Source organism: Salvelinus namaycush, chromosome 16 (genome assembly GCF_016432855.1).
Source record: "Salvelinus namaycush isolate Seneca chromosome 16, SaNama_1.0, whole genome shotgun sequence".
Lineage (NCBI taxonomy): Eukaryota > Metazoa > Chordata > Actinopteri > Salmoniformes > Salmonidae > Salvelinus > Salvelinus namaycush.
Genome location: NC_052322.1, coordinates 28,194,134 through 28,217,973, shown reverse-complemented (window position 1 = coordinate 28,217,973; position 23,840 = coordinate 28,194,134). Strand labels below are relative to the sequence as shown.

At 42.5% G+C, this 23,840-nt stretch overlaps 1 protein-coding gene across 1 annotated transcript in view; it reads right to left on the bottom strand.

Moving 5' to 3' along the window:
- The window catches only part of LOC120061267 (helicase ARIP4-like), an 84,187-nt gene extending 61,351 nt beyond the window's left edge, over positions 1-22,836 (bottom strand). Inside the window, exon 1 of the mRNA XM_039010959.1 lies at positions 22,774-22,836. Coding sequence (XP_038866887.1) covers positions 22,774-22,807 — 34 coding nt within the window. The 5' untranslated portion in view covers positions 22,808-22,836. The remainder of the gene's footprint in view (positions 1-22,773) is intronic.
- Between the last annotated feature and the right edge of the window lie 1,004 nt (positions 22,837-23,840).

Genomic DNA, 23,840 nt, shown 5'->3' with positions numbered 1-23,840 from the left:
GGTTCCATTCACCAAAGACAGGACTTCGGAAAACAAAAACTCCTTCCGAATGGTAGTGAACAATAAAAAATAAATAAACTCTCTCTCTCTCTCTCAGAGAGGGAGTGGACTAACTCTGTGGCAACGACACTTTACACACAGCAAGCCATGGCAGTCGTCCAATCATAATAGCCAGTGAGATAAAGGGGAGTTGGCCTCCATGCAACACTGTAGCAATACTCACAACAAAGACTATTTTACATAAGCCTGGGAAACACACAAAGACCACCACAGCGATGACACACCACAGCGATGTCCTAATTCATTCCAGAAGCATGGAGAGTGCAGTCCATGTTTTCACATCCTGCTCTTTCACAATCACGACTTGAATGTATACTGTGCTTCCTGAAGGAGCCTGACATTTACATAAGCAGCGCTTCTCTCTCCCCCCCTCCCTCCTTTCCTCTCCCCCTCCCCGACTGCTTCTTCTGGGGTATCTTGGATGGGAGGGGTGTAGGGTAGAGGATGGGGGGGCGCCTTCAGAAAGCCACAGGGTTACACAATGTGATGTTACCCTGGTTGTTTATGTAACGCTGCTTTACAGGCAGTGTTTAGCTAAAGTCACACCGTTCCTACGGCAGAGAATCAGCATTTGCGTAGTGCTGATTATCAAAGACCGACAATTACCAATCCGGCCGGGACAGGCGGTGTGCCCTGATGAATACCAGGGGGCGCCATGACAACAAGAGGAAGAGGAACTGACTGGTAAACAACAATGGCTCAAGGTCATCATGGTCTCCCTGTGCCACTCAGACAATGAATTATCTGGAAAGAGTTAATTCACTTCCTCTTCTCCAATGCACTTTCTAACCCAGCGTTTCTTAACCCAGTCGTTTCACATTGCCAACCTGATCTATTCAACCACTACCACACCTGATTCAACTCAAATAATCATCTAATCAAATAATCATCAAGGCACTGAATGTTGGTATAGATCAAATATGTGAGGACTCAGTTGAGAAACAACGTTCAAAGCTCTCAGAATCCATGTCATCTGAGTGGAGTGGACATGCAACACTGGTGCCAAGTCTGATCCAGGTCCATGAATTGCATGAGTGTAATGTTTCAGAGGCCCCGTTTCCTGGCAGCCTGGCATATATGTGTGTATGTCATGTTCCTACTTCATACAGTGCTGCTGAAGCTCGCTCTGACCCACGGAGTTACACAACAGGTCTGCAGGCAGGTGCGGGACTGCGCCAACTAAACCTAATCCAGTACACGCCCAGGCAGCCATACCAGAACATTTACCAGAGCGAGGTGGGAAATCAAACCACATAATCAGAATTACTAATTCTACAAATCCCACAAACCACTGAGCCAGAATTAGAGAAACAAACTCAGTGCTTCTGATTGAGGGCCTTAGATCCACTAGGAGCACAAAAGGGTGAGCGAGCCACTGACCCACTAAAAAAAAAAGAAAAAAAAAAGATAAAGTACACTAGTGAAGTGGTCTCCCTCTCTTCATCTACGCCAGTAAGGAGATTATAGATTACTCTCAGTCCAGTGTATGCAAACCAGAGAAGCCCCTACGCTCAGCATCACAGCAGCAACAGGTGTTCGCTGGGCGACTACAGGTCACGGAGCGGGGAAACTGCCGGAAGCTCCAATACAGGGCCACCTTTCACAGAGGTTCACCTCAGGACAAAATATTTACCAGTACCATTGACCAGGAGTTGTAATAAGCTTGATTAACCCTTCGCAAGTGGGTATACATTACACACAGACCATGCGAGCCAGAGATTATTTACAAAGACACATTCAGCACTTGCCAACTTAATATTAAGGTTCCTGTGTAAATTCGATGTGCGAGAGGTCAATATGTGCCAACCCGAAGAAGTCTTAGTACTGCAGCCATGAAAAGGATAACTAAGGGGTCAATAGACTGTGTTGAAATCTATGAGCTCAAAGGTTAGTCCCCCCCCCCCCCCCCCCCGTGGCAAGTTAGCCCAATAAGATGACACATTTTGCCTCTATTTCCTACCCCCTGTAGACACACACACCAACAGCGCAATGAGCATGGACTCAGGCAGAGGGACGCTTATGTAACGGCAGCCTCTGGCTGTTACACAAGCCCAAGAACCGCACATCCCGTACACACACGCGCACACCTAATAAAGTACACACCCAATCACATAAACTACCCACAGAACAGACTTTAATTGCTACAATGTGCATTCACAAACAAAACCATATCTTCTGTTCCCATCAACAATGTATGGCAGCCCTTCCCCTAGAACAAGGTATTCTAAGTCTTTGTATGTGTGTTTCGACCCCAAAAAGTTGTTTTACAGCTGTTGTGTTTTACAATTGCTTACACAGGAAACAACCTGAGAGGCAGACAGCTGCTCATCAGTTTCCATGTAAACATCTCAGGCAACTTGATCAGTCCCCCCCTAATTTTTTGTTTTGTATTTAAACTTCAAGATCTATCCTTCTGATCTAGAAATAGACAAAGCAAAATCAGAAAAACAAAGCTATTCTGCAAAAAAAATTATTCCGAAAAAATTGAAACAAACGAATTCTGGAATAAATACTGTAAAACAAAAGGACACGCCTTGCAGAGGAAAGGAGAGGAGGACACGCCTTGCAGAGGAAAGGAGAGGAGAGGAGGACACGCCTTGCAGAGGAAAGGAGAGGAGAGGAGGACATGTCTTGCAGAGGAAAGGAGAGGAGAGGAGGACACGCCTTGCAGAGGAAAGGAGAGGAGAGGAGGACACGCCTTGCAGAGGAAAGGAGAGGATGACACGCCTTGCAGAGGAAAGGAGAGGATGACACGCCTTGCAGAGGAAAGGAGAGGATGACACGCCTTGCAGAGGAAAGGAGAGGATGACACGCCTTGCAGAGGAAAGGAGAGGAGGACACGCCTTGCAGAGGAAAGGAGAGGAGGACACGCCTTGCAGAGGAAAGGAGAGGAGAGGAGGACACGCCTTGCAGAGGAAAGGAGAGGAGAGGAGGACACGCCTTGCAGAGGAAAGGAGAGGACACGCCTTGCATAACTAGCCTGACAGCCCTGTTGAACAGGGACAGGAGGAGTGTTAGTGGAGCGTTGAGGGGGGTGGCAGCGTGGCTGTGCGATCCCCAGTGTTTGGAGATTGATCTAGTGCTTTAATAGGCCAGTATCTCTCAGACTGGAGAGATTACCATGACCCGGGTCAGCAGAAGGCAGGGAGGGTGCTTCTATAACACCTCACGTTGTGTGACTAACACTCCACTCTGACCGGGAGGGGGGCTCGTCTCTGAAAACACCACCATGCTAAGGGTTCACTTAAAACATGGGAAATCTGAGGCGGTTTCAGTTGCTCACACTATTATACAGCTCATCTTGGATGCAAGCATGTTAATGCAGAGGTGTTAAATAACATGTTTTGGCATTGTAGGGTAGACAAGTGTAGTGACACCTTAGAATCATCAGGACACATCCTAGGATCTCTGGAGTTCAGCAGATCACATGTTGGGGACATCGTCAGAGCGTTCTACAAAGTGTGATCGTGACAGAGTTGTTAACCAGGCAGCTGGTAGTCTAGCAGTTAAGAGCATTGGGAAAGTAACCAAAAGGTTGCTGGTTTGAGTCCCCGAGCCTACTAGCTGAAAAATCTGTCTACGTGCTCTTCAGCAAGGCACTTATCCAGAGATACTTACAGGAGCAATTAGGGTTAAGAGGTCTGCTACAACATGGTTTCCCAAACTCGGTCCTGGCGCCCCACCTGGGTCCACATATGGTTTTTGCCCTAGCACTACTCAGCTGATTCAAATAATCCAAGCTTGATGATGCGGGCGCCAGGACCGAGTTCAAGAAACACTGTGCTAAATGACTACAATATAATGACCATATGTTGTTCCTTGTGCTGCACCCATTCAGACTGACTAGTACCGTTTCACCGAACACCAAATCCTCCCACTGCCACCTGTTTAGGTTACCGTAGAAACGGTCAAAGAGCCCCTACATCAAATAAAACATCTGCGAGCTCCTAACAGAGAACATGAAAGACAAAATGAGAGAGAAACATATTGAATGAAAGGATGGCTGGTGTCAAACTGATGCATAAGTAGGGAGCGTTATACAACGCTGTTGCACACCGTTACAAAACAACTCCAATTCACAGACAGTAAGTACAATGTAAAACACCCTGGTTATCATCGACAAATGTAAAACACCCTGGTTCTGCACTACAATGTATAACAACACCCTGGTTCTGCACTACAATGTATAACAACACCCTGGTTCTGCACTACAATGTATAACACCACCCTGGTTCTGAACTACAATGTATAACAACACCCTGGTTCTGAACTACAATGTATAACAACACCCTGGTTCTGAACTACAATGTATAACAACACCCTGGTTCTGCACTACAATGTATAACACCACCCTGGTTCTGCACTACAATGTATAACAACACCCTGGTTCTGAACTACAATGTATAACACCACCCTGGTTCTGCACTACAATGTATAACAACACCCTGGTTCTGCACTACAATGTATAACACCCTGGTTCTGCACTACAGTGTATAACAACACCCTGGTTCTGAACTACAGTGTATAACACCACCCTGGTTCTGAACTACAATGTATAACACCACCTTGGTTCTGAACTACAATGTATAACACCACCCTGGTTCTGAACTACAATGTATAACAACACCCTGGTTCTGAACTACAATGTATAACAACACCCTGGTTCTGAACTACAGTGTATAACAACACCCTGGTTCTGCACTGCAATGTATAACAACACCCTGGTTCTGAACTGCAATGTATAACAACACCCTGGTTCTGAACTACAATGTATAACACCCTGGTTCTGAACTACAGTATATAACAACACCCTGGTTCTGAACTACAATGTATAACAACACCCTGGTTCTGAACTACAGTATATAACAACACCCTGGTTCTGAACTACAATGTATAACACCACCCTGGTTCTGAACTACAATGTATAACAACACCCTGGTTCTGAACTACAATGTATAACACCACCCTGGTTCTGAACTACAGTATATAACAACACCCTGGTTCTGCACTACAATGTATAACAACACCCTGGTTCTGAACTACAATGTATAACAACACCCTGGTTCTGAACTACAATGTATAACAACACCCTGGTTCTGAACTACAATGTATAACAACACCCTGGTTCTGCACTACAATGTATAACACCCTGGTTCTGAACTACAATGTATAACAACACCCTGGTTCTGCACTACAATGTATAACAACACCCTGGTTCTGCACTACAATGTATAACAACACCCTGGTTCTGAACTACAATGTATAACAACACCCTGGTTCTGAACTACAATGTATAACAACACCCTGGTTCTGAACTACAATGTATAACAACACCCTGGTTCTGAACTACAATGTATAACAACATCCTGGTTCTGAACTACAATGTATAACAACACCCTGGTTCTGAACTACAATGTATAACAACACCCTGGTTCTGAACTACAGTATATAACAACACCCTGGTTCTGCACTACAATGTATAACAACACCCTGGTTCTGCACTACAATGTATAACAACACCCTGGTTCTGAACTACAATGTATAACACCACCCTGGATCTGAACTACAGTATATAACAACACCCTGGTTCTGAACTACAATGTATAACACCACCCTGGTTCTGAACTACAGTATATAACACCACCCTGGTTCTGAACTACAATGTATAACACCACCCTGGTTCTGAACTACAATGTATAACAACACCCTGGTTCTGAACTACAATGTATAACAACACCCTGGTTCTGAACTACAGTATATAACAACACCCTGGTTCTGAACTACAATGTATAACAACACCCTGGTTCTGAACTACAATGTATAACAACACCCTGGTTCTGCACTACAATGTATAACACCACCCTGGTTCTGCACTACAATGTATAACAACACCCTGGTTCTGAACTACAATGTATAACAACACCCTGGTTCTGCACTACAATGTATAACAACACCCTGGTTCTGAACTACAATGTATAACACCACCCTGGATCTGAACTACAGTATATAACACCACCCTGGTTCTGAACTACAATGTATAACACCACCCTGGTTCTGAACTACAGTATATAACAACACCCTGGTTCTGAACTACAATGTATAACACCACCCTGGTTCTGAACTACAATGTATAACAACACCCTGGTTCTGAACTACAATGTATAACAACACCCTGGTTCTGAACTACAGTATATAACAACACCCTGGTTCTGAACTACAATGTATAACAACACCCTGGTTCTGAACTACAATGTATAACAACACCCTGGTTCTGAACTACAGTATATAACAACACCCTGGTTCTGAACTACAATGTATAACAACACCCTGGTTCTGAACTACAATGTATAACAACACCCTGGTTCTGAACTACAATGTATAACAACACCCTGGTTCTGCACTACAATGTATAACAACACCCTGGTTCTGCACTACAATGTATAACAACACCCTGGTTCTGAACTACAATGTATAACAACACCCTGGTTCTGCACTACAATGTATAACAACACCCTGGTTCTGAACTACAATGTATAACAACACCCTGGTTCTGCACTACAATGTATAACACCACCCTGGATCTGAACTACAATGTATAACACCACCCTGGATCTGAACTACAGTATATAACAACACCCTGGTTCTGAACTACAATGTATAACACCACCCTGGTTCTGAACTACAGTATATAACAACACCCTGGTTCTGAACTACAATGTATAACAACACCCTGGTTCTGAACTACAATGTATAACACCACCCTGGTTCTGCACTACAATGTATAACACCACCCTGGTTCTGCACTACAATGTATAACACCACCCTGGTTCTGAACTACAATGTATAACACCACCCTGGTTCTGAACTACAATGTATAACACCACCCTGGTTCTGAACTACAATGTATAACACCACCCTGGTTCTGAACTACAATGTATAACACCACCCTGGTTCTGAACTACAATGTATAACACCACCCTGGTTCTGAACTACAATGTATAACACCACCCTGGTTCTGAACTACAATGTATAACACCACCCTGGTTCTGAACTACAATGTATAACACCACCCTGGTTCTGCACTACAATGTATAACAACACCCTGGTTCTGCACTACAATGTATAACAACACCCTGGTTCTGCACTACAATGTATAACAACACCCTGGTTCTGCACTACAATGTATAACAACACCCTGGTTCTGCACTACAATGTATAACACCACCCTGGTTCTGCACTACAATGTATAACACCACCCTGGTTCTGCACTACAATGTATAACACCACCCTGGTTCTGCACTACAATGTATAACAACACCCTGGTTTTGAACTACAATGTATAACAACACCCTGGTTCTGAACTACAATGTATAACACCACCCTGGTTCTGAACTACAATGTATAACACCACCCTGGTTCTGAACTACAATGTATAACACCACCCTGGTTCTGAACTACAATGTATAACACCACCCTGGTTCTGAACTACAATGTATAACACCACCCTGGTTCTGAACTACAATGTATAACACCACCCTGGTTCTGAACTACAATGTATAACAACACCCTGGTTCTGAACTACAATGTATAACAACACCCTGGTTCTGCACTACAATGTATAACAACACCCTGGTTCTGCACTACAATGTATAACAACACCCTGGTTCTGAACTACAATGTATAACACCACCCTGGTTCTGAACTACAATGTATAACACCACCCTGGTTCTGCACTACAATGTATAACACCACCCTGGTTCTGCACTACAATGTATAACACCACCCTGGTTCTGAACTACAATGTATAACACCACCCTGGTTCTGAACTACAATGTATAACACCACCCTGGTTCTGAACTACAATGTATAACACCACCCTGGTTCTGAACTACAATGTATAACACCACCCTGGTTCTGAACTACAATGTATAACACCACCCTGGTTCTGAACTACAATGTATAACACCACCCTGGTTCTGAACTACAATGTATAACACCACCCTGGTTCTGAACTACAATGTATAACACCACCCTGGTTCTGAACTACAATGTATAACACCACCCTGGTTCTGAACTACAATGTATAACACCACCCTGGTTCTGAACTACAATGTATAACACCACCCTGGTTCTGAACTACAATGTATAACAACACCCTGGTTCTGAACTACAATGTATAACAACACCCTGGTTCTGCACTACAATGTATAACACCACCCTGGTTCTGCACTACAATGTATAACACCACCCTGGTTCTGCACTACAATGTATAACACCACCCTGGTTCTGCACTACAATGTATAACACCACCCTGGTTCTGCACTACAATGTATAACACCACCCTGGTTCTGCACTACAATGTATAACAACACCCTGGTTCTGCACTACAATGTATAACAACACCCTGGTTCTGAACTACAATGTATAACACCACCCTGGTTCTGAACTACAATGTATAACACCACCCTGGTTCTGAACTACAATGTATAACACCACCCTGGTTCTGAACTACAATGTATAACACCACCCTGGTTCTGAACTACAATGTATAACACCACCCTGGTTCTGAACTACAATGTATAACAACACCCTGGTTCTGAACTACAATGTATAACAACACCCTGGTTCTGAACTACAATGTATAACAACACCCTGGTTCTGCACTACAATGTATAACAACACCCTGGTTCTGCACTACAATGTATAACACCACCCTGGTTCTGCACTACAATGTATAACACCACCCTGGTTCTGCACTACAATGTATAACACCACCCTGGTTCTGCACTACAATGTATAACACCACCCTGGTTCTGCACTACAATGTATAACAACACCCTGGTTCTGAACTACAATGTATAACACCACCCTGGTTCTGAACTACAATGTATAACACCACCCTGGTTCTGAACTACAATGTATAACACCACCCTGGTTCTGAACTACAATGTATAACACCACCCTGGTTCTGAACTACAATGTATAACACCACCCTGGTTCTGAACTACAATGTATAACAACACCCTGGTTCTGAACTACAATGTATAACAACACCCTGGTTCTGAACTACAATGTATAACAACACCCTGGTTCTGAACTACAATGTATAACAACACCCTGGTTCTGAACTACAATGTATAACAACACCCTGGTTCTGCACTACAATGTATAACAACACCCTGGTTCTGCACTACAATGTATAACACCACCCTGGTTCTGAACTACAATGTATAACACCACCCTGGTTCTGCACTACAATGTATAACAACACCCTGGTTCTGAACTACAATGTATAACAACACCCTGGTTCTGAACTACAATGTATAACACCACCCTGGTTCTGAACTACAATGTATAACACCACCCTGGTTCTGAACTACAATGTATAACACCACCCTGGTTCTGCACTACAATGTATAACACCCTGGTTCTGAACTACAATGTATAACAACACCCTGGTTCTGCACTACAATGTATAACAACACCCTGGTTCTGCACTACAATGTATAACAACACCCTGGTTCTGCACTACAATGTATAACACCCTGGTTCTGCACTACAATGTATAACACCACCCTGGTTCTGCACTACAATGTATAACAACACCCTGGTTTTGAACTACAATGTATAACAACACCCTGGTTCTGAACTACAATGTATAACAACACCCTGGTTCTGAACTACAATGTATAACAACACCCTGGTTCTGAACTACAATGTATAACACCACCCTGGTTCTGAACTACAATGTATAACACCACCCTGGTTCTGAACTACAATGTATAACACCACCCTGGTTCTGAACTACAATGTATAACAACACCCTGGTTCTGAACTACAATGTATAACAACACCCTGGTTCTGAACTACAATGTATAACAACACCCTGGTTCTGCACTACAATGTATAACAACACCCTGGTTCTGCACTACAATGTATAACACCACCCTGGTTCTGAACTACAATGTATAACACCACCCTGGTTCTGCACTACAATGTATAACAACACCCTGGTTCTGAACTACAATGTATAACACCACCCTGGTTCTGCACTACAATGTATAACACCCTGGTTCTGAACTACAATGTATAACACCACCCTGGTTCTGAACTACAATGTATAACACCACCCTGGTTCTGAACTACAATGTATAACAACACCCTGGTTCTGAACTACAATGTATAACACCCTGGTTCTGAACTACAATGTATAACAACACCCTGGTTCTGAACTACAATGTATAACAACACCCTGGTTCTGCACTACAATGTATAACAACACCCTGGTTCTGCACTACAATGTATAACACCACCCTGGTTCTGCACTACAATGTATAACACCACCCTGGTTCTGCACTACAATGTATAACACCACCCTGGTTCTGCACTACAATGTATAACACCACCCTGGTTCTGCACTACAATGTATAACAACACCCTGGTTCTGAACTACAATGTATAACACCACCCTGGTTCTGAACTACAATGTATAACACCACCCTGGTTCTGAACTACAATGTATAACACCACCCTGGTTCTGAACTACAATGTATAACACCACCCTGGTTCTGAACTACAATGTATAACACCACCCTGGTTCTGAACTACAATGTATAACACCACCCTGGTTCTGAACTACAATGTATAGCAACACCCTGGTTCTGAACTACAATGTATAACAACACCCTGGTTCTGAACTACAATGTATAACAACACCCTGGTTCTGAACTACAATGTATAACAACACCCTGGTTCTGAACTACAATGTATAACAACACCCTGGTTCTGAACTACAATGTATAACAACACCCTGGTTCTGAACTACAATGTATAACAACACCCTGGTTCTGAACTACAATGTATAACAACACCCTGGTTCTGAACTACAATGTATAACAACACCCTGGTTCTGAACTACAATGCATAACAACACCCTGGTTCTGAACTACAATGCATAACAACACCCTGGTTCTGCACTACAATGTATAACAACACCCTGGTTCTGAACTACAATGTATAACAACACCCTGGTTCTGCACAACAATGTATAACAACACCCTGGTTCTGAACTACAATGTATAACAACACCCTGGTTCTGAACTACAATGTATAACAACACCCTGGTTCTGAACTACAGTGTATAACAACACCCTGGTTCTGAACTACAGTGTATAGCAACACCCTGGTTCTGAACTACAGTGTATAACAACACCCTGGTTCTGCACTACAATGTATAACAACACCCTGGTTCTGCACTACAATGTATAACAACACCCTGGTTCTGCACTACAATGTATAACAACACCCTGGTTCTGCACTACAGTGTATAACAACACCCTGGTTCTGAACTACAATGTATAACACCACCCTGGTTCTGAACTACAATGTATAACACCCTGGTTCTGCACTACAATGTATAACAACACCCTGGTTCTGAACTACAATGTATAACACCACCCTGGTTCTGAACTACAATGTATAACAACACCCTGGTTCTGCACTACAATGTATAACACCCTGGTTCTGAACTACAATGTATAACACCCTGGTTCTGCACTACAATGTATAACAACACCCTGGTTCTGCACTACAATGTATAACAACACCCTGGTTCTGAACTACAATGTATAACACCACCCTGGTTCTGAACTACAATGTATAACACCACCCTGGTTCTGAACTACAATGTATAACACCACCCTGGTTCTGAACTACAATGTATAACACCACCCTGGTTCTGAACTACAATGTATAACACCACCCTGGTTCTGAACTACAATGTATAACAACACCCTGGTTCTGAACTACAATGTATAACAACACCCTGGTTCTGAACTACAATGTATAACAACACCCTGGTTCTGCACTACAATGTATAACAACACCCTGGTTCTGCACTAAAATGTATAACAACACCCTGGTTCTGCACTACAATGTATAACAACACCCTGGTTCTGCACTACAATGTATAACACCACCCTGGTTCTGCACTACAATGTATAACACCACCCTGGTTCTGCACTACAATGTATAACAACACCCTGGTTCTGAACTACAATGTATAACACCACCCTGGTTCTGAACTACAATGTATAACACCACCCTGGTTCTGAACTACAATGTATAACACCACCCTGGTTCTGAACTACAATGTATAACACCACCCTGGTTCTGAACTACAATGTATAACACCACCCTGGTTCTGAACTACAATGTATAACACCACCCTGGTTCTGAACTACAATGTATAACACCACCCTGGTTCTGAACTACAATGTATAACAACACCCTGGTTCTGAACTACAATGTATAACAACACCCTGGTTCTGAACTACAATGTATAACAACACCCTGGTTCTGCACTACAATGTATAACAACACCCTGGTTCTGCACTACAATGTATAACACCACCCTGGTTCTGAACTACAATGTATAACACCACCCTGGTTCTGCACTACAATGTATAACACCACCCTGGTTCTGAACTACAATGTATAACACCACCCTGGTTCTGAACTACAATGTATAACACCACCCTGGTTCTGAACTACAATGTATAACACCACCCTGGTTCTGCACTACAATGTATAACACCACCCTGGTTCTGCACTACAATGTATAACAACACCCTGGTTCTGAACTACAATGTATAACAACACCCTGGTTCTGCACTACAATGTATAACAACACCCTGGTTCTGCACTACAATGTATAACAACACCCTGGTTCTGCACTACAATGTATAACAACACCCTGGTTCTGCACTACAATGTATAACACCACCCTGGTTCTGCACTACAATGTATAACAACACCCTGGTTTTGAACTACAATGTAGAACAACACCCTGGTTCTGAACTACAATGTATAACAACACCCTGGTTCTGAACTACAATGTATAACAACACCCTGGTTCTGAACTACAATGTATAACACCACCCTGGTTCTGAACTACAATGTATAACACCACCCTGGTTCTGAACTACAATGTATAACACCACCCTGGTTCTGAACTACAATGTATAACAACACCCTGGTTCTGAACTACAATGTATAACAACACCCTGGTTCTGAACTACAATGTATAACAACACCCTGGTTCTGCACTACAATGTATAACAACACCCTGGTTCTGCACTACAATGTATAACACCACCCTGGTTCTGAACTACAATGTATAACACCACCCTGGTTCTGCACTACAATGTATAACAACACCCTGGTTCTGAACTACAATGTATAACACCACCCTGGTTCTGCACTACAATGTATAACACCCTGGTTCTGAACTACAATGTATAACACCACCCTGGTTCTGAACTACAATGTATAACACCACCCTGGTTCTGAACTACAATGTATAACACCCTGGTTCTGAACTACAATGTATAACAACACCCTGGTTCTGAACTACAATGTATAACAACACCCTGGTTCTGAACTACAATGTATAACAACACCCTGGTTCTGAACTACAATGTATAACAACACCCTGGTTCTGAACTACAATGTATAACAACACCCTGGTTCTGCACTACAATGTATAACAACACCCTGGTTCTGCACTACAATGTATAACAACACCCTGGTTCTGCACTACAATGTATAACACCACCCTGGTTCTGCACTACAATGTATAACACCACCCTGGTTCTGCACTACAATGTATAACACCACCCTGGTTCTGCACTACAATGTATAACAACACCCTGGTTCTGAACTACAATGTATAACAACACCCTGGTTCTGAACTACAATGTATAACACCACCCTGGTTCTGAACTACAATGTATAACACCACCCTGGTTCTGCACTACAATGTATAACACACCCTGGTTCTGCACTACAATGTATAACAACACCCTGGTTCTGCACTACAATGTATAACAACACCCTGGTTCTGCACTACAATGTATAACACCACCCTGGTTCTGCACTACAATGTATAACACCACCCTGGTTCTGCACTACAATGTATAACAACACCCTGGTTCTGAACTACAATGTATAACAACACCCTGGTTCTGAACTACAATGTATAACACCACCCTGGTTCTGAACTACAATGTATAACACCACCCTGGTTCTGAACTACAATGTATAACACCACCCTGGTTCTGAACTACAATGTATAACACCACCCTGGTTCTGAACTACAATGTATAACACCACCCTGGTTCTGAACTACAATGTATAGCAACACCCTGGTTCTGAACTACAATGTATAACAACACCCTGGTTCTGAACTACAATGTATAACAACACCCTGGTTCTGAACTACAATGTATAACAACACCCTGGTTCTGAACTACAATGTATAACAACACCCTGGTTCTGAACTACAGTGTATAACAACACCCTGGTTCTGAACTACAATGTATAACAACACCCTGGTTCTGAACTACAATGTATAACAACACCCTGGTTCTGAACTACAATGTATAACAACACCCTGGTTCTGAACTACAATGTATAACAACACCCTGGTTCTGAACTACAATGTATAACAACACCCTGGTTCTGAACTACAATGTATAACAACACCCTGGTTCTGAACTACAATGCATAACAACACCCTGGTTCTGAACTACAATGCATAACAACACCCTGGTTCTGCACTACAATGTATAACAACACCCTGGTTCTGAACTACAATGTATAACAACACCCTGGTTCTGCACAACAATGTATAACAACACCCTGGTTCTGAACTACAATGTATAACAACACCCTGGTTCTGAACTACAATGTATAACAACACCCTGGTTCTGAACTACAGTGTATAACAACACCCTGGTTCTGAACTACAGTGTATAGCAACACCCTGGTTCTGAACTACAGTGTATAACAACACCCTGGTTCTGCACTACAATGTATAACAACACCCTGGTTCTGCACTACAATGTATAACAACACCCTGGTTCTGCACTACAGTGTATAACAACACCCTGGTTCTGAACTACAATGTATAACAACACCCTGGTTCTGCACTACAGTGTATAACACCACCCTGGTTCTGAACTACAATGTATAACACCACCCTGGTTCTGAACTACAATGTATAACACCCTGGTTCTGCACTACAATGTATAACAACACCCTGGTTCTGAACTACAATGTATAACACCACCCTGGTTCTGAACTACAATGTATAACAACACCCTGGTTCTGCACTACAATGTATAACACCCTGGTTCTGAACTACAATGTATAACACCCTGGTTCTGCACTACAATGTATAACAACACCCTGGTTCTGCACTACAATGTATAACAACACCCTGGTTCTGAACTACAATGTATAACAACACCCTGGTTCTGAACTACAATGTATAACACCACCCTGGTTCTGAACTACAATGTATAACACACCTGGTCTAATAACCCCTGGTTCTGAACTACAATGTATAACACCACCCTGGTTCTGAACTACAATGTATAACACCACCCTGGTTCTGAACTACAATGTATAACAACACCCTGGTTCTGAACTACAATGTATAACAACACCCTGGTTCTGCACTACAATGTATAACAACACCCTGGTTCTGCACTAAAATGTATAACAACACCCTGGTTCTGCACTACAATGTATAACAACACCCTGGTTCTGCACTACAATGTATAACACCACCCTGGTTCTGCACTACAATGTATAACACCACCCTGGTTCTGCACTACAATGTATAACAACACCCTGGTTCTGAACTACAATGTATAACACCACCCTGGTTCTGAACTACAATGTATAACACCACCCTGGTTCTGAACTACAATGTATAACACCACCCTGGTTCTGAACTACAATGTATAACACCACCCTGGTTCTGAACTACAATGTATAACACCACCCTGGTTCTGAACTACAATGTATAACAACACCCTGGTTCTGAACTACAATGTATAACAACACCCTGGTTCTGAACTACAATGTATAACAACACCCTGGTTCTGAACTACAATGTATAACAACACCCTGGTTCTGAACTACAATGTATAACAACACCCTGGTTCTGCACTACAATGTATAACAACCACCCTGGTTCTGCACTACAATGTATAACACCACCCTGGTTCTGAACTACAATGTATAACACCACCCTGGTTCTGCACTACAATGTATAACAACACCCTGGTTCTGAACTACAATGTATAACAACACCCTGGTTCTGAACTACAATGTATAACACCACCCTGGTTCTGAACTACAATGTATAACACCACCCTGGTTCTGAACTACAATGTATAACACCACCCTGGTTCTGCACTACAATGTATAACAACACCCTGGTTCTGCACTACAATGTATAACAACACCCTGGTTCTGCACTACAATGTATAACAACACCCTGGTTCTGCACTACAATGTATAACACCACCCTGGTTCTGCACTACAATGTATAACACCACCCTGGTTCTGCACTACAATGTATAACAACACCCTGGTTTTGAACTACAATGTATAACAACACCCTGGTTCTGAACTACAATGTATAACAACACCCTGGTTCTGAACTACAATGTATAACAACACCCTGGTTCTGAACTACAATGTATAACACCACCCTGGTTTCTGAACTACAATGTATAACACCACCCTGGTTCTGAACTACAATGTATAACACCACCCTGGTTCTGAACTACAATGTATAACAACACCCTGGTTCTGAACTACAATGTATAACAACACCCTGGTTCTGAACTACAATGTATAACAACACCCTGGTTCTGCACTACAATGTATAACAACACCCTGGTTCTGCACTACAATGTATAACACCACCCTGGTTCTGAACTACAATGTATAACACCACCCTGGTTCTGCACTACAATGTATAACAACACCCTGGTTCTGAACTACAATGTATAACACCACCCTGGTTCTGAACTACAATGTATAACAACACCCTGGTTCTGAACTACAATGTATAACAACACCCTGGTTCTGAACTACAATGTATAACAACACCCTGGTTCTGAACTACAATGTATAACAACACCCTGGTTCTGCACTACAATGTATAACAACACCCTGGTTCTGAACTACAATGTATAACACCACCCTGGTTCTGAACTACAATGTATAACAACACCCTGGTTCTGACACTACAATGTATAACACACACCCGGTTCTGCACTACAATGTATAACAACACCCTGGTTCGAACTACAATGTATACACCACCCTGGTTCTGCACTACAATGTATAACAACCACCCTGGTTCTGAACTACAATGTATAACACCACCCGGGTTCTGCACTACAATGTTATAAACACCCTGGTTTCTGACACTACAATGTATAACACCACCCTGGTTCTGAACTACAATGTATAACACACCCTGGTTCTGAACTACAATGTATAACAACACCTGGTTCTGAACTACAATGTATAACAACACCCTGGTTCTGAACTACAATGTATAACAACACCCTGGTTCTGAACTCAATGTATAACAACACCCTGGTTCTGAACTACAATGTATAACAACACCTGGTTCTGAACTACAATGTATAACAACACCCTGGTTCTGAACTACAATGTATAACAACACCCTGGTTCTGAACTACAATGTATAACAACACCCTGGTTCTGAACTACAATGTATAACAACACCCTGGTTCTGAACTACAATGTTATAACAACACCCTGGTTCTGCACTACAATGTATAACAACACCCTGGTTCTGCACTACAATGTATAACAACACCCTGGTTCTGCACTACAATGTATAACACCACCCTGGTTCTGCACTACAATGTATAACACCACCCTGGTTCTGCACTACAATGTATAACACCACCCCTGGTTCTGCACTACAATGTATAACAACACCCTGGTTCTGCACTACAATGTATAACAACACCCTGGTTCTGAACTACAATGTATAACACCACCCTGGTTCTGAACTACAATGTATAACACCACCCTGGTTCTGAACTACAATGTATAACACCACCCTGGTTCTGAACTACAATGTATAACACCACCCTGGTTCTGAACTACAATGTATAACACCACCCTGGTTCTGAACTACAATGTATAACACCACCCTGGTTCTGAACTACAATGTATAACACACCCTGGTTCTGAACTACAATGTATAACAACAACCCTGGTTCTGAACTACAATGTATAACAACACCCTGGTTCTGAACTACAATGTATAACAACACCCTGGTTCTGAACTACAATGTATAGACAAACACCTGGTTCTGAACTACAATGTATAACAACACCCTGGTTCTGAACTACAGTGTATAACAACACCCTGGTTCTGAACTACAATGTATAACAACACCCTGGTTCTGAACTACAATGTATAACAACACCCTGGTTCTGAACTACAATGTATAACAACACCCTGGTTTCTGGAACTACAATGTATAACAACACCCTGGGTTCTGAACTACAATGTATAACAACAACCCTGGTTCTGAACTACAATGTATAACAACACCCTGGTTCTGAACTACAATGTATAAACAACACCCTGGTTCTGAACTACAATGCATAACAACACCCTGGTTCTGAACTACAATGCTATAACAACACCCTGTCTGAATACACTGATAACAACCCTGGTTCTGCACTACAATGTATAACAACACCCTGGTTCTGAACTACAATGTATAACAACACCCTGGTTCTGCACTAACAATGTATAACAACACCCTGGGTTCTGAACTACAATGTATAACAACACCCTGGTTCTGACCTACCAATGTATAACAACTACCCTGGTTCTGAACTACAATGTATAACAACACCCTGGTTCTGAACTACAGTGTATACAACACCCTGGTCTGAACTACATGTATACAACACCCTGTTCTGACTACAAGTGTATACAACACCCTGGTTCTGCACTACAATGTATAACAACACCCCTGGTTCTGCACTACAATGTATAACAACACCCTGGTTCTGCACTACAGTGTATAACAACACCCTGGTTCTGAACTACAATGTATAACAACACCCTGGTTCTGCACTACAGTGTATAACACCACCCTGGTTCTGAACTACAATGTATAACACCACCTGGTTCTGAACTACAATGTATAACACCCTGGTTCTGCACTACAATGTATAACAACACCCTGGTTCTGAACTACAATGTATAACACCACCCTGGTTCTGAACTACAATGTATAACAACACCCTGGTTCTGCACTACAATGTATAACACCCTGGTTCTGCACTACAATGTATAACAACACCCTGGTTCTGAACTACAATGTATAACAACACCCTGGTTCTGAACTACAGTGTATAACACCCTGGTTCTGCACTACAATGTATAACAACACCTGGTCTGCACTACAATGTATAACACACACCATGGTTCTGACGACAATGTATAACACCCTGGTTCTGCCACTACAATGTATAACACCCTGGTTCTGAACTACAATGTATAACAACACCCTGGTTCTGAACTACATGTATAACAACACCTGGTTCTGCACTACAATGTATAACACCCTGGTTCTGCACTACAATGTATAACAACACCCTGGTTCTGAACTACAATGTATAACAACACCCTGGTTCTGAACTACAGTGTATAACACCCTGGTTCTGCACTACAATGTATAACAACACCCTGGTTCTGCACTACAATGTATAACAACACCCTGGTTCTGAACTACAGTGTACTAACAAACACCCTGGTTCTGAACTACAATGTAACACCCCTGGTTCTGACCTACAATGTTATAACACACCCTGGTTCTGAACTACAATGTATAACACACCCTGGTTCTGACTACAATGTATAACACACCCTGGTTCTGACTACAATGTATAACAACCCCTGGTTCTGAACTACAATGTATAACAACACCCTGGTTCTGAATACTGTATAACACCTGGTTCTGACTACATGTATAACAACAACCTGGTTCTGAACTACAATGTATACACCACCCTGTTTCTGAACTACAATGTATAACCCACCCTGGTTCTGAACTACAATTTATAACCCTGGTTTCTGAACTACAATGTATAACAACACCCTGGTTCTGAACTACAATGTATAACACCACCTGGTTCTGAACTACAATGTATAACACCACCTGGTTCTGAACTACAATGTATAACACCACCCTGGTTCTGACTACAATGTATAACACCCCTGGTCTGAACTACAATGTATAACAACACCCTGGTTCTGAACTACAATGTATAACAACACCCTGGTTCTGAACTACAATGTATAACACACCCTGGTTCTGAACTACAATGTATAACAACACCCTGGTTCTGAACTACAATGTATAACAATCAACACCCGGTTCTGAACTACAATGTATAACAACACCTGGTTCTGAACTACAATGTATAACACACCCTGGTTCTGCACACAGTGTATAACAACCACCTGGTTCTGAACTACAAGTAATAACACCACCCTGGTCTGAACTACAATGTATAACACCACCCTGGTTCTGCACTACATGTAAACACCCTGGTTCTGAACTACAATTATAACACCCTGGTTCTGACTACAATGTATAACAACACCCTGGTTCTGACTACAATGTATACACCACCCTGGTTCTGAACTACAATGTATAAAACACCACCCTGGTTCTGAACTACAATGTATAACACCACCCTGTTCTGAACTACAAGTATAAACCACCCTGGTTCTGCACTACATGTATACACCCCTGGTTCTGCACTACAATGTATAACACCCCTGGTTCTGAACTACAATGTATAACACCCTGGTTCTGAACTACAATGTATAACAACACCCTGGTTCTGAACTACAATGTATAACAACACCCTGTTCTGAACTACATGTATATCACCACCCTGGTTCTGAACTACAATGTATAACAACACCCTGGTTCTGACTACACATGTTTAACAACACCCTGGTTCTGAACTACAAATGTATAAACACCCTGGTTCTGAACTCAGTGTATAACACCCTGGTTCTGAACTACAATGTTATAACACCCTGGTTCTGAACTACATTATATAACAACACCCTGGTTCTGAACTAACTGTATAACACCACCCTGGTTCTGACTACATGTATAAACACCCTGGTTCTGCTCAATGTATAACACCCCTGGTTCTGAACTACAATGTAACAACACCTGGTTCTGAACTACAATGTATACAACACCCTGGTTCTAACTACAATGTATACAACACCCTGGTTCTGAACTACAATGTATAACACCACCCTGTTCTGAACTACAATGTATAACACCACCCTGGTTCTGAACTACAATGTATAACAACACCCTGGTTCTGCACTACATGTATAACACACCCTGGTTCTGAACTACAATGTATAACAACACCCTGGTTCTGAACTACAATGTATAACAACACCCTGGTTCTGAACTACAATGTATAACAACACCCTGGTTCTGCACTACAATGTATAACAACACCCTGGTTCTGCACTACAATGTATAACACACCCTGGTTCTGAACTACAATGTAAACACACCTGGTTCTGAACTACAATGTATAACAACACCCTGGTTCTGAACTACAATGTATAACACCACCCTGGTTCTGAACTACAGTATAAACAAACACCTGGTTCTGAACTACAATGTATAAACACCCTGGTTCTGAACTACAATTAACAACACCCGGTCTGACTACAATGTATAAACACCCTGTTCTCGAACTACAATGTATAACAACACCCTGGTTCTGAACTACAATGTATAACAACACCCTGGTTCTGAACTACAATGTATAACAACACCCTGGTTCTGACTACAATGTATAACAACACCTGGTTCTGCACTACAATGTATAACAACACCCGGTTCTGAACTACAATGTATAACAACACCCTGGTTCTGCACTACAATGTATAACAACACCCTGGTTCTGAACTACAGTGTATAACAACACCCTGGTTCTGCACTACAATGTATAACAACACCCTGGTTCTGAACTACAATGTATAACACCACCCTGGTTCTGAACTACAATGTATAACAACACCCTGGTTCTGAACTACAATGTATAACACCCCCTGGTTCTGACTACAATGTATAACACCACCTGGTTCTGAACTACAATGTATAACACCACCCTGGTTCTGAACTACATGTATAACAACACCTGTTCTGAACTACAATGTAATACAACACCCTGGTTCTGAACTACAATGTATAACAACACCCTGGTTCTGAACTACAATGTATAACAACACCCTGGTTCTGAACTACAATGTATAACACACCCTGGTCTGCACTACAATGTATAACAACACCCTGGTTTCTGAACTACAATGTATAACAACACCCTGGTTCTGAACTACAATGTATAACAACACCCTGGTTCTGAACTACAGTATATAACACCACCCTGGTTCTGAACTACAATGTATAACACCACCCTGGTTCTGCACTACAATGTATAACAACACCCTGGTTCTGCACTACAATGTATAACAACACCCTGGTTCTGCACTACAATGTATAACAACACCCTGGTTCTGCACTACAATGTATAATAACACCCTGGTTCTTCATCATCATCATTCAGATCTCACTAACAACAAATTATTAATCCACACATCGTTCTCCAGTAATCATTGATTCAGCCTGAAAGTGTCCTCCTCAGTCATCACATCACCCCCACCTGCTGCTGTCCTAAGAGTCAGTGACACTCCCCTCCCACCAAGGAGGATCAGGGTGCCAGCAGGGTTCAGGGGTCACCTACCTGCAAAGGTCTCCGCCTCCTCCAGCAGCAGCATGCTTAGAATCTCCGTGGGGGGGGGGGGGGGGGGGGTGATGCTACCCCCCGCTTGCCGCTTCTCTCTGTGTAGTCTCTCTCACTCTCTCTGTTACCCGTCTCTGAGGCTGGGGGAACAGGTGGCCTGACTACCGCCGTCTGCTCCGAAACTCACTAACTCACTTCCTCTAGTGAAAAAAGTCTTTGCCTAAAAGCTGCAAGGCAGAACCTGGCTTCTTGTTCTACTTTTGGTCTTTGGCGTTACCGGTTTATCTGAGGAGTTTTTTCCCCCTACTAACTGATTGACAGGATGAGTGAGCGGCAGTACGCTAGCTCATCCCTGTCCTAAGCGGCAATATGAGTCGAGTCAGGCTCTTGACAACCAGGATACTCTACTAAAAAGTCATTACATAACCTTTCATGCTGGAGCTGGGGGCCTCGTCAGGGGGGCTGTCTACATACGCACACCGCTACCCTATGTTACGGAAGAGAGGGAGAGAAAGAGCAGAGATGCCGGCTGGGCAGAAGGAGCAGCATGTGTGCCGTGTAAAACAGGGGAGAGACTGCAGGCAGGGGCGCTCGAAAGACAGAAACGCAATGGAAATATTTCAATTGTCTGCATCTTGATCATGTAAGAAGTACGAACTTAATCATGTAGTTAGGAGGATGATGTGGCCAATTGATAAAGGACATGTCACGTCTAAACATATGCACTCTTGAAGGATGGAGAAGAGAAAAACAGAGAAAAATAAAAACAATAGACCAAAACTTGACAATAAAATAAAATGTATGAAACGTCTCTCCACGGCTATTCAGCTACTGCTAAAGCGAGATTCCCCCTTACTCAAGAGTCCACCTCCTCCTAGCCAAGACACCCAAGACATCAGTAGAACTCAAACCCCCAAAACAGGTTTAGACACTTTTACCCATGACCTCTCTGTATAAGCAATGATATCCTCCTACTCTAGAATGGGTCTCATCTCTGTCCTCTTGCCAAGCCAGAGTATCCATGTCAGCTCCACTCTGCCACACTGCCCCAGACTTCCAGAGTATTG